Source organism: Impatiens glandulifera, chromosome 8 (genome assembly GCF_907164915.1).
Source record: "Impatiens glandulifera chromosome 8, dImpGla2.1, whole genome shotgun sequence".
Classification (NCBI taxonomy): domain Eukaryota; kingdom Viridiplantae; phylum Streptophyta; class Magnoliopsida; order Ericales; family Balsaminaceae; genus Impatiens; species Impatiens glandulifera.
In genome coordinates this window covers 12,464,808-12,479,214 of record NC_061869.1, presented here as the reverse complement: position 1 = coordinate 12,479,214, position 14,407 = coordinate 12,464,808, and the positions used below count along the sequence as shown (strand labels likewise).

At 28.1% G+C, this 14,407-nt stretch overlaps 1 protein-coding gene across 1 annotated transcript; it reads right to left on the bottom strand.

Moving 5' to 3' along the window:
• Positions 1 to 11,943: 11,943 nt before the first annotated feature.
• LOC124913015 lies at positions 11,944 to 13,265 on the bottom strand. The gene is made up of 5 exons (XM_047453641.1): positions 12,827 to 13,265; positions 12,638 to 12,729; positions 12,337 to 12,483; positions 12,056 to 12,181; positions 11,944 to 11,958 (listed from the first exon to the last, which is right to left on the bottom strand). Exons 1-5 carry the CDS (start codon positions 13,263 to 13,265, stop codon positions 11,944 to 11,946), a joined length of 819 nt encoding a protein of 272 aa, XP_047309597.1.
• Positions 13,266 to 14,407: the final 1,142 nt, after the last annotated feature.

The window sequence follows — 14,407 nt, the reverse complement described above, 5'->3', positions numbered from 1 at the left end:
AATATAATAAAATATAAAATTTTTATATTTTATTAAATTAGTACACATTTCAATATTTAATATATTTTAAATAATTATAATATAAAAATAATAATATTTTGTATTTTTAATTAAATAAATAAATTTAAAAAAAATATTAAAAATTAATTAATTATATTTAATAAAAAAAACTTAATAATTAAACAAAAAAATAAGTAAAATAAAAAAAATAAGAATATATAAATATATAAAGGTGATAAGAATAAATAAGTCATTTTTGAATTAATTAAAGAGGGAAGCGGGGTGGGAATATGGGAGAGGGTGAAAAAAGCAATTTGCATACTATATATATACATACTATATATATATACTATATAGATATATATCTATATATATCTATATAGATATATATCTATATCTATATATCGATATAGATATCTATAGAGATATATATAGATATATATATATATATATATATATTATAATATATATCATATAAACCTTAATAAAAAAAATCTAAATTTGATTTAAAAATCTAAAAATTTTGAATTTCATGTTCTATAATATATATATATATATATATATATATATATATATATATATATATATATATATATATATATCGTATAAACCTTAATAAAAGAAACCCAAATTTGATTTGAAAATCTAAAATTTTGAATTTCGTGTTCTCGAGCTTTAAGGCTTGAAATTTGATCCTTATGTTTGATCCAACTGAAATTTTTGAAAAATAAAGTTTAAATTTAATTTTAAATTCTGTTATAGAGTTTGATTGATGTTCTTCTTTTGGTTGTGTTTGAATATAAACGTAATTTCAAAGCTGTTGAAACAAGAATTAGACCATGGCCATGAGATGGCCTTAATCAAAAGTTCTCAATTTTTTCCCTAGAAATCGGGTTGAGAAATTGATCCTTGTAGAGCTCGATTGATCGGGTTTAGGGTTATGGATTATGATCCATGTATCCATATGAGTTGTTTGTAGTTTACAAATCATGTTTTCATGATCTATATCAAAAGTTATAAACTTGCAATTCTACATACCAAATGAAGAACACTCGGTCCACTAAGACCGAAACTTGTAGGACTGTGGATCGAGGTTCTTGAGCAGGGATCGAGAAATCTAACCGAGAAAACTAACATAGGTCCGAGACAAATGATCGATATTCTTGAGTCGGGATCGAGATCAAGGACCGATGTTCTTGAGTTAGGATCGAGCCCTAAAATCGATATCCAAGACCTAAGACCAAGGAATTTGACTGAGTTTTCTAACTTAAAATTAAGTACTCCCTTTAGCCTATGACCAATTTTTCTAACCTAGGACCGAGCCCCCTTTAGCCTAGGACCGAAGACTTAGAATGGTAAACCTAACCTAGGACTGAGCCTCCGAGACCTAGGATTGAGCAGTCCGAGTTTAGGACCAAGCCTCCTAAACCCCAAGATCGAGCCCTCCATACCTATGGACCCATGCTCCTAGACCCTAGGATTGAGCCTCTCGAACCCTAGGGTTGAACCCTTCGATCCCTTGACCAAATGTCCCGAACCCCATCCAGTTCACCCTCATTCTAGATCGGGCCCATCTGGTCCCAGACTGGCGAAAATAGGCACAAGCCCTAAGACCCGGTCCTAAGGATTATTTGGTTCCACTTTTCAAAATCCAAAATTATGTTTATAATTTTGGGACCCCATTCCATTTTCAAATATTCCCGAAAGGTCATAAAATGTTTTCAAAATATTTTCGGGATATTTCCCAAACGAATATTTTGACTAAGCCCCATTTGAATTTATTTTTAAATTATAATAATTTTATGATTTTTTCAAGTATTGTACTTAAGCTTTGATAACGCAATCGTAGGTACGCCCGTCTAAATAGTTTTTTACAATTATTTAGGTAATCTAAATTTATCCTTGTTTAGGACCCTAGTTCTACTAATTAAAGGAAATAAATATTATAAATAACTTTTTTGCTAAGCAGAATTTTATAAAAAAAATATAAAATCGTTTTCAACGAGTGCGAAGGACATTGGGTGAAATCCCTTTTCCGAGCGTGAATCAAATAATAAATCCTTATGTAAACTCTAGTATAAAGTACGTTTATACATGTACATTTTACTAATTTTTCAAAAAATCATTAGGCGATATTGTTCTCAATAAATAATTTTTGCTTAAATTAATTATGTTTAATTAATTTAAACTGGATTTCAACGTAAATCCCCAAATTATTAAAATTTGAATAAAAATTAATTATGTTTACATACATTAAATTCAAAAGCTCTCATAATTACTATCAAGATCTTTTTAAAATAATGTTTCATTTGAAAAAGATGTCTAACACACAAACCAATGTTGAAATGCATTAAACCTCAAGCCACCCCGATCACTTGTATTGTCAAGTGTCATCCGACACAATCTAAGCTACGGGTACCGATACCCAGGGTTACAATTTTGTAATTATTAATATTAATGATAATTTTAATCAACTATTTTAAATAATAATTTTATTTTAAATTTGATAATAAGATTAATAATTCTAATATATATATATATATATATATATTTATATTTATATATCAATTTATAATATATTATTAAAAAATATTATATTATAAATTATTTCTAATAAATTTAAAAATATTAAAATACAATTTTCATAATATTAAAAATACAATGACTAACAATTTTAATTAGATGTTAAAAATAAAATTATATATAAAAGTTTAGTGTGAAATTTTTAATAAGATTAACCTTTTTAATATATATTATGTAATATATTTTATTTAAAAATTTATAATTATTTTTGTTATTTATTAGAATAAAAGTTTACCAAAAACAATGATTATACATTTTAATAATATATCATCAAAATATATATATATATATATAATTAAAATTTTAATAAGACAAAAAAATCTTCCAACCACACCATAATTACATTAATAAAAATATCTAGCAACCATTAAACACAACTTCACAATCCATTTATAAGTAAAAATTGTTTTTATTCTTATGAATTATTTAGAATTATATGTTAAAAATTATATATTGAATAAAATCTTTACCCTAAAAGGTTGTTTTTATTTTAAATTAATAATAAAATTATTCATTGGTTCATAGATAATTATTAAAAAAAATTGCTTGCATGAAAAGAGGCATAAATTTATTATTATATGCTCTTCCACACCAACTTTCAATATTTAATGATGTGGAGAAGGATTTTAACCAGTAATATTTGATGACATAAGAAGATCAAACTTTTTAAAAAATAATTTTTTTTTATCATAATTCAAATTTGTTGTATTTTTAAAGAAATAAAAAACAAATATTTTTACAAATTGTGTTTAGAATTATAATTAAAATTTCTGAAGTTAAAAAAAAAATACATTTCAATAATAATAATATTATATGGTGAGATTTTCATTTAGAATTTAACTCTATTGATATTTAATTATACTAATTAATATTTTTAATAATTATTAATTAAAATTAATTATATTTATAGTAATATTAAAAGAAATTGTTATATATTAAATATTTTATTTTATTTTTGTTAAAAATTAATATCTTAATATAAATATAAATTATATTATCTAAACTAAATATAAATAATAGTAGAAATAAAAATAAGTCTATGTTTTCATGTCTAAGTTAAAATGAGACAATGAATTAAAAACCAAAAAAACTAATGTTTTGAAAAAGAATGGTGATGATAAAAGTTACTATAATGATAAATAATCATTAAATTATAGTAGAATAAGAATGTCATTAACTATATAAATATAATGAATTATATAAAAACATTAAAATTAAATACAATAATAATAAGTTTAAAATGTTCAAACTTTAGAACACTTAAAATTATAAAATGAAAAGCCAACATGAAAACATGTTTACTATTATTCATGTTCACTATTATTTGAGTTCATATTTTATATTTATCCCAATAATCCATAGATTCAAACATCAAACAAGATCTTGGGCCTAAGGCGATTATTCATTAAAAAAAAAAATTACTTTGACTGCATGAAGTAGATGTGAGCAGTATTATTATTTAATGATGTGAAAATAAATTTTATCAGTATTTTGGTGATATGAGAAGATCTGTACAATGTACTTTTTTTTTATTATTATTTTTTATTATAATTTAATTTTCTTAAGGTGAACATGAGAAATGTACTTTTTTTTTTATTATTTTTATTAAAATTTAATTTTCTTAACAGGATTCGGTGACATGAGAAGATCAAAACAGTTGTACTATTGTACTTTATTATTATTATTATTTGTTTTTATAATTTAATTTTTTTTAAAGAAATTAAAAAACAAATATTTATATAAACTGTATTCAAATTTATTATTAATATTCAACTAAAGTTACAACAAATTTAGAAAAAATAATTAGAATAATTAGAATTTAACTTTATAAATATTTAATTATTATAAATAGTTTTACATTTTTTTTATTAATTTTAAAAGGTTCAATTTAGAAAACATGATATTTTTATGTTCACTATTATTTGAGTTAATCTTTCGTTTTATGATTAACAATGAATATTGATTTATATATTTTTGAAGTATATTTGATTATATATTTTTGATATCTTATTCAGGTAAGATTAGACAACTTATTTAAATTTATAAATTTAATCAAATTAAATGTTATGAATGAAATTGTATTTAAATTTATAATTAGTTTGTCATGATCTAGTGACCACACAAACTAACTTGTCTCAATTTTGATATAAGTTTCTTTTGATATTTTTTAAAAATAAATAATATACATAGAATCATCATTATGATCATAGTATACTAATTTTTTTCAATTAATATATTATTATTATATTTTTATTAAATTTAATTTTAAATATTAAAAACATTTTAATAATTTATCTTAATAAATTTAAAAAACTAATTTTTATTTTATTTTTATAAATAATTATAAAATCCTTAAAAATAAACCAGCTCTTGATATTTGTTTTACAAAACAATATTATTTAGAAAGAATAATAATTTATTGTTTGTACTAAATTATTAAAATTATTTAGATTTAATTTAGAATATTCTAAAAATAAATAAAATTATTTTAATATTTTAGTTGATAAGTAAATAAGATTAAGAAGTTTTTACTTAAAAACATAATAATAAATTATTTAAATGTTTTTTTTTCTTCTAAAAACCAACAAACTTAACCCACTAAGTGTTATAGCTTTGCATGTGATCCATGCTTTCAATACCGGATTATACAATTAAAAAAAACATTTTTAATATATATATATATATATATATATATATATTTTATTATGAATTAAGTAAAAGAAAAATATATTATGGTTATAAAATATAAGAAGTTATAATAATAAGATATATATATATTATATATGTATCTTCTTCTCTTTATATTTATTTATATATTTAAATATAAAGTAGTATTAATTTTCTAATTTTTCTTATTAGTTAACAAATTATAAGTTAATATATACTAATTAATAAAATATAATATTTATTTTATTTATTTTTATTTAATATATTAAATTATATACTTCAACCCCTATTATATAAGTTTATTAACTAATATGAAAAATATATAAGGGTTATAATAGTCTAGATGTATTTGTTCATATATTAGGTTTTAGATATATTAAACAACAAAAATATTGAATATTTAAATTTCAGGTTCTTATTTGTTAATTTAATTTTTTATCTCTTAATATTTAAGTCATTAAGTACTTACAATTTAATATTTAGTATTTAGATTATAATTTTAAGTTTTATCAAACACAGCCTTAATAATTTAATATAGTATTTATAAACTTTGTTAAATAAAACCTTATTTAAGTTCTAAATTTTAAAAAAATTAATTAATAATTTAATTATTTATTTACTAAACTTAATTACAAAAACATTATTTTAAGGATGACAAATATAGGATTAGCATTGACATTGTGAATATATATATTTAAACTAAAATGCTGTAAAATTTAGTTACAGAAAATAAACAAAAATGAAGATTTTTTTTCTCTTCAAAAGAACAAATTATTTAATAACACCACACCGAAATAGAATGAGAGTTGAACGATATGGACGAGAATATAAAATGGACGAGGTTGAATCATCATTTTCATTAATTATTTAAATTTATTTTTATTTTTATATATTTTTTTTACTTTTCTATTATTCTATCATATATATATATATATAGATATATATATATATATATATATATATATATATTCAATTTTTTCTTTTAAACTTTGTTTAAATTTTTTTATTAATTTTTAGATTAAGTACATAAATTTATCATCAATTATATTTATTACTTGTTTACATGTACAATTTATATTCAATTATATATTATTACTTGTTTTTCTATTATTGACATAAATAAACTTGTTATAACCCTTTTTTTTTTTTTTTACAAATACATGTTTTTAGTTAAGTTAATTAATATTATTTATGTTTTTACTTTTTTAGAAGTTGATTGGGGAGAGATGCACACATACATGGCTAGTCATATCAGATTACAAAATAAATGCAGTAAGTTCATTTTATTTCTACTTAATAATGGTTTGTTTATAAATTATTGTTATAAATTAATTTTTTTTCATGTTTTTATAAAAAATCTAGATAGACATCTACGCTCTCACAACAGTCCATACGCACTTTATCTTTATACACACTCGTTTTTATTCATAATTTTCTCTATATTTTGTAAGTTCACTTCAATTTTTTTCAAGCTCACCCAAACCGTAAATTCTGGGTCCGTCACTAGAGTTAACCAGGCGCGGGTAAACGATTCAACTTGCATGCGGCTATCCAACGTTTAGGCCGAGTTGAGGTCGTCTTCTTAGTCCTTATCCCGTTTTTAATTTTTCGTTTTTTGCGTGAAGCCCCAATCCTTATAGGAAGCTTAATTTTCATTTTATTTAGAACTCATCCGGGCTTTCCCGATGTATTATTCATCGGTCCAAGACCTTATCGAAGATTGGCCGGAAAACCCGATTCTTTCATGAAAAAACGGGTCTCCAAGATTCTTTTCTAGAATCGATTTTTAAGCTTTAGGAAAGCTTCATTTTGACCCTTTATACCAATTTAAAAATTTAATTCAGCAATTTTAAGGATTTTTGTTAATTTGGTCAAAACTTAAGCAAAACTCTCAGGGTTGGTTGAAAAATGTTCTTAAATCATTAGAATGTGTTGGGAGTTTTTGAGTTGTCATTTTTTAGTTAGAGCCTCAAGAACAACATCCTCATTTTACTCGTTTTTATTAAATTTGGATTTTTTCAACTCGGAGTGAATTAATTGAATTCAATATGATTGAAAGCTTCTAAATGCTTCTAAGATGGATTCTCAAACTTTAAATTAGAGGAAGATCAGACGTATAATAACCTAAAATCCTCAATTATTACATTTTTAATTATTTAAAACTCGGTGTTATACGTTTGTAAAACACTCAAATTTTGTACTCAAATAAATAAATTTTAATATAATTAGCTCTGGAACAACATGGATCAATCGATACCGAATAATTAGATACCGACCAGAAATAAATAACTATGAATGGGTAAATAAATAAATGTATTAAAAAAAATTGTATTAAGTTGGTGTTTGATTTCTTGCACGAAAATGTAAAAAATATAAAGCCAAAAAGGGCAAAGTAAACAAGAAAACCAAACAAGTTCTTGGCTGAAAATGGACTAAGATCTAATGTGTCCAGGAGCGGGTTGGAAAACTACAACCTCTCATCAAAAGGACCAGGCAGTCCAACGCCATCAAATAGTTTATAGAGGAACTCGAAGGAATCAACAATAAACAATAAGTTCTTCACATTCTAAATGAGAATTCTCAATTCGTATTCGTTTTCAACTTGTTGACGGTTGGTTATCTTATCTCATAAAAATTACACGTAAATGATATATAAAAATAATACAATGATAATAAAACATACAACAGATTATTAAGAAATGAAGAAAAATTTTCTCGTTTGCTCCGAGGCCTGTGGAATCACAGTTCCCTTAAAACAGTTTCACCGTCTCCCGTTTGTGCTGGAGAGTTTCGTCGGTGGCTGTTTCGCAGGGTACAACGGAACCTGCATGATTTAGCACAGAAAAACCACTACAACAACGAACTAAACAAAGTACCTGAATCACAATCACCCGGGTTTGCACAAAATGATCGAGTCAAAAAAACTCGAAGAACACTCACAGAACAAGGGGAAGAATTATAGAATTCTAGAGAGAGAAGTGATAAGATAATGTGTTTAGAGAATACAATGTGAAGGGGATATTTATAGTTGAAAATTAAACTCATAATCAATTCTTTAAATCCACGGTCACTAATCCATCATCCATTCATCCACGGTTATCCGTTTGCTTGCCTTTTCATCATCTTTGCAAGTTAACATCCTAGAATAAATATTTTGTAGTTACAATGGCAATTAACATCATTTGTTAATTGCCTCATTCAAGACTTTAGTGTAATTGTAACAATTAACAAATTTATTCACAATGAAATTTGAATGTGAATTTCATTTGGATGAATTTCACCTTAATTCAAATTTGAATTTCATGTGAATTTCATTTGGATTAAGTTCACTTTAAGTCACATTTGAATTTCATGTGAAGTTCATTGGATTATTTCACTTTAATTCACATTTGAATTTCATGTGAATTCATTTGGATTAATTTCACTTTAATTCACATTTGAATTTCATGTGAATTTCATTTGTATTAATTTCACACTTAATTCACAGTTGAATTTGGTGTGAATTTCATTAGCCAAATATCATTTTCATTTAATTAATGGAAGTAGTTTAATTCCACAATCTCCCACATTAATGGAAATTGAAAGATTCAACCCTGTGAAAGGTTCAACAGTTGAATTTTACATAGATAGGTAAATGGCAGTAACCCTTTGAACCTTCCCTTATGAAAGTATATAACTTTACTAGCCGATTAGTAGACTCGATGTCCTTGAACATTCCTGCCTTTTGTGTAAACGATTACACACTTTCACACATAAAATTCTTCCTGATACATGTCAGTTCTCATGGTTGTGTTCGTTTTGGCCATGAACACTCGCCTGGTTCAGTGAGAGGGTCTAGAATTGAGCTGTACAATTCTTCGAAGCGGCCCCACTTCTCTCTCACATAGGTGATCTATTATTCATAAAGAATCATTAAAAGCATGTGTGCTTATCCTTTCCCGAAATGCTATTTATCATAGGATTTTTACCCATAGAAATCTACTAAGTTTAGTACAATTAGGTTGTCCCATTGAACCTAGTTCTTGGGATCTCAGTCATTATAGGTTGGGTTTCCCTTCATACTAACTTATTGTAGCTTAAGTCCCATTCCTTGTGAGGACTTTAACACCAACTCTCTATTTAACCCTTTGGTTAGCGGATCCGCAATATTATCTTTTGATTTACGTACTCAATTGAGATAATTCCAGTAGAGAGTAATTGTCTAATGGTATTATGTCTACGACGTATATGTCCTAGACTTACCATTATACATAGACTCTTAGCTCGTCCAATCGCAAATTGACTATCACAATGAATAGAAATTGTTGGTACGGGCTTAGACCATATTAGAATATCTTCTAAGAATAGACGTAGCCATTCAGCTTCTTCACCACTTGTCAAGAGCTATAAATTCAATTCCATCGTGGATCTAGCAATAAGCAGTTTGTTTAGAAGATTTCCAAGATATAGCTGCACCTCCAAGTGTAAATACATATCCACTGTTGACTTAGAGTCTTTCATATCTGAAATCCAATTAGCATCAGTGTACCCTTCGATAACAGCAGGATGTCTCGTGTAGTGCAAACCATAATCACAAGTATTTCTTAAATACCTAAGTAATCGTACAATGTTTTCCAATGATTATTTACCCCGGATTACTCGTGTATCTACTTAGTTTGCTTACTACATATGCTTATATCTGGTCTTGTACGACTCATTAAGTACATTAGACTCCCAATTATCGGAATATTCTAATGAGAAACACTCTCTCCGCGATTTTTAGATAGATGTTGACTCGTATCTATCGGAGTCTTAGTCAATGCAGAATCATCATTGTTAAATTTTTTCGAGGATTTTATCCACATAATGTGATTGACTTAGAACTATCCCTTCCGATGTTCTAATCACTTTGATTCCAGAATCTCATCAGCCAATCCCATATCTTCATGTCAAATTTTGAATTTAACATATCTTTAGTGGTTACACATTTTATCATTACTTCCAATGATAAGTATGTCAGTCTACATAAAGACATAAAATGACGTAACCATTTTTTGTGTCTTTAATATAAATACATTTACCATTCACATTTATTGATCTTAAATCCAATTGAGATCATAGCATTATCAAATTTCTCATGCCATTGTTTTGGAGCTTGTTTTAAGCCATACAATGGACTTAACTAATTTACAACTTTATTTCTTGCCCTTGAGAAGAAAATCCTTGAGGTTGATCTATGTAAATTTCTTCTTCCATTCTCCATTTAAGAAAGCTGTTTTTACGTCCAATTTGAATGAACTTCTAGATTGCGCAAAGAAGCAATCGCACGAATTAAATTCGAATAGAAGTTATTCTCGGTAACTGGAAGAATATGTATCAAAATAATCAAGACCTTCTCGTGGGCGATATCCTTTACCACCAGTCTTGCCTTATATTATTCAATTTGAATCATCAACGTTCAATTTTCCTGTTGAAAAGTCAGTCGGCAAACCTAGTGGTTTATTTCCTGGAAGGCAAGATCCACTAGTTCCATGTATGGTTTGGTAGATAGATTCTATCTCACTATGAATTGTCTCTTTCCATTGAGGCCCTTCAGAACGAGTTAATTGCCTCATTATACGTTTGAGGTTCACTTTCGCATCATGAAAGTAATAAAATCTGGACCAAATGATTTTTCGGTTCTACGCTCGTTTACTTCGTCTAAGGTTCAACCTCAACTTCATTCTCCTTTTCTTGTTCATCTAGTTCAAGAAATCTTTTTGGAGAACGTTGTTCTTCATTAGACTTATATGGAAGTACATGTTCAAAGAACGATGCATTTCTCGATTCCATTATCGTATTCTTATGAATACTCCGGAATGTCCGATTTAAACACAAGAAAGCGATAGCACTACTGTTATGTGCATATCCAATAAATATACAATCAACAGTTTTTGGTCCAACTTTCACCTTTTTAGGTAATGGTATGGCTTAACCTTAGCTAGACAACCCCACATTTCGTAAGTATTCATATGAGGGTTTTCTTTTCATGCCATAATTCATATGGACTCTTATCTAGCTCTTCTTTCGTGGAACCTTATTTAAAGGTATTAGCTGTCAAAATAGTTTTTCTCCCCACATGTTAGTGTGGTAAGACCAGAACTTAATAGAAGTGAATTCATCATTTCTTTAATGTTCTATTTTTTCCTCTCAGCCGTAACCATTTTGCTGAGGAGAATAAGGTGCTGTCGTCTCATGTGATTCTACCATGTTGAGCACATAGCTCGGCAAAAGGTGATTCTATTCACCATCCTCTATCACTTCTTAACCCTTGATCTTTTTACCAAGTTGGTTTCAACCTCATTTTATAAAGAGTGAATTTTTCTATGGCTTCATCTTACTTTTAAGAATATGCACATAACAATATTTTGTGTTATCATCAATAAAAGTAATGAAATATTTTCCTCCATCACGTGTTGGTGTTCCTTTTAAATCACACACATCTGTATGAATTAAAATCAAGCGGTCTATTACTTCTTTCAACGTTTCGAAAGGATGATCTCGTCAATTTCGCTTCAACACAAATTTCACACTTGTGTTTCTTATTAATTTCGAATGTAGGTATACTATTCAGTTTTATTAACCGATGCATCGAATCATAATTAATATGACCTATCTACCATGCCATAAAATGGAAGACATCCAACAAATAAATAGAAGACTTATTCTTTTCATTCATACTTGGCTTAACTGCCATTACATTTAGCTTAAAAGCCCATCAGTAGCAATAACCTCTACCTACAAACATTCCACCTTTGGATAAAATAATTTTATCCGACTCACTCACAATTCTAACACCATGCTTACTTAGAAGAGATCCGGATATCAAATTTTTCCGAATCTCCGGAACATACAACACATTAGTCAATGGTAATCTTTCCTTGAAGACAACCTTAACACACTTTTCCTTCACCTGTATGTCAGAAGTGGTAGAATTCCCCCCATGAACAACTTTAACCATTCTTCACTTCTTCGAGGCTTGAAAATACATCTTTGTTGGAGCAAATACATGTCTTGTAGCTCCTGTGTCAACCCACCACTCTCGTGGATTAGACCCCACCAAGTTACCTCAGATATCATCGCACACAAATCATGTCCCGATAATCCTTGAGTCAAGTTAGCCTCTCGAACTCTTCTCGGCTTCTTGCACTCGGAAGATCTATGGCCCATGCCATTGCAATGAAACACTTGCCGTGAACTTCTTAGAGATTCCTCCTTTAGGTATTAAGGCTCCGGTTTTTGACAAAAAGAATTGTGTTTCTTCTTGTCTTTACCATGCTTCACACCACATTTTCTTTTAGCCACATGTTGACTAAAGTATTTCTTTGAGGCGCTTTTATTTTCCCTCTTCAATGCGTAGACGAATCACCATTCTTCTACGTTCATCTCCTTTCGCTTTGTGCTTAAGGTAGTTCTTGAAATCGGTCCAAGACGGTGGCAACTTCTCAATAATAGCAGCCACTTGGAAAGTTTCTCCCAAATTCATGCCCTCAGCATGAATTTCGTGCAAAATAACTTGGATCTCTTGAACTTGTTTAATGACCGGTCTTGAATCTACCATTTTGTAGTCCAAAAATCGACCGACCATAAACTTTTTGCACCCGCATCTTCTGTTTGTACTTACGTTCAAGAGATTGCCATAGTTCTTTGGCCGTATTCTTCTCACTATACACATTGTACAATGAATCTGATAAACCATTCAACACGTAATTTCTACATAAGAAATCTGAATGGTGCCAAGCATCAATGGCCGAGGCCGCTTGCACATCAACTTTCGGATGCACGTTTGCATCCGACGATGAAGCCACGTTTGGCTCATCGATTTTGGGAGTGGGAGGATCCTCCGTGAGGAATCGCGCAAGACTTAGGGTCGTGAGGTAGAAGAACATCTTTTGTTGCCATCTCTTAAAGTTTGAGCCATCAAACTTTTCTAGCTTATCCAGATGGTTAGCTGGAACTGGCATCCTCATGTTAGAAGCAGGTGTTTCGGTAGTCATTTCTGAAACAAAACCAGAAATGTGTAAGATTCTGAGATAAGTAATATTTGACACTATTTTAAGATTGTTGGTTATCTTATCTCATAAAAATTACACGTAAATGATATATGAAAATAATACAATGATAATAAAACAATACAACAAATTATTTAAGAAATGAAGAAAAAATTTCTCGTTTGCTCCGAGGCCTGTGGAATCACAGTTCCCTTAAAACAGTTTCACCGTCTCCCGGTTTGTGCTGGAGAGTTTCGTCGGTGGCTGCTTCCCAGGGTACAACGAAACCTGCAATGATTTAGCACAGAAAAACCACTACAACAGCGAACTAGACAAAAGTACCTGAATCACAATCACCGGGTTTTGCACAAAAATGGTCGAGTCAAAAACTCGAAGAACACTCACAAGAACACTCACAAGAACAAGGAAAGACTTTAGAATTCTAGAGAGAGAAGTGATAAGATAATGTGTTAAGAGGAATACAATGTGAAGGGATATTTATAGTTGAAAATTAAACTCATAATCAATTCTTTAATCCAACGGTCACTAATCCATCATCCATTCATCCAACGGTTATCGTTGCTTGCGTTTTCATCATCTTTGCAAGTTACATCCTACAATAAATATTTTGTAGTTACAATGGCAATTAACATCATTTGTTAATTGCCTCATTCAAGACATTTATGTTAATTGTAACAATTAACAAATTTAATTCACAATGAATTTGATGTGAATTTCATTTGGATGAAATTTCACCTTAATTCACATTTGAATTTCATGTGAATTTCATTTGGATTAATTTCACTTTAATTCACATTTGAATTTCATGTGAATTTCATTTGGATTAATTTCACTTTAATTCACATTTGAATTTCATGTGAATTTCATTGGATTAATTTCACTTTAATTCACATTTGAATTTCATGTGAATTTCATTTGGATTAATTTCACACTTAATTCACATTTGAATTTGGTGTGAATTTCATTAGCCCAAATATCATTTTCATTTAACTAATACCTGAATCACAATCACCGGGTTTTGCACAAAAATGGTCGAGTCAAAAACTCGAAGAACACTCACAAGAACACTCACAAGAACAAGGAAAGACTTTAGAATTCTAGAGAGAGAAGTGATAAGATAATGTGTT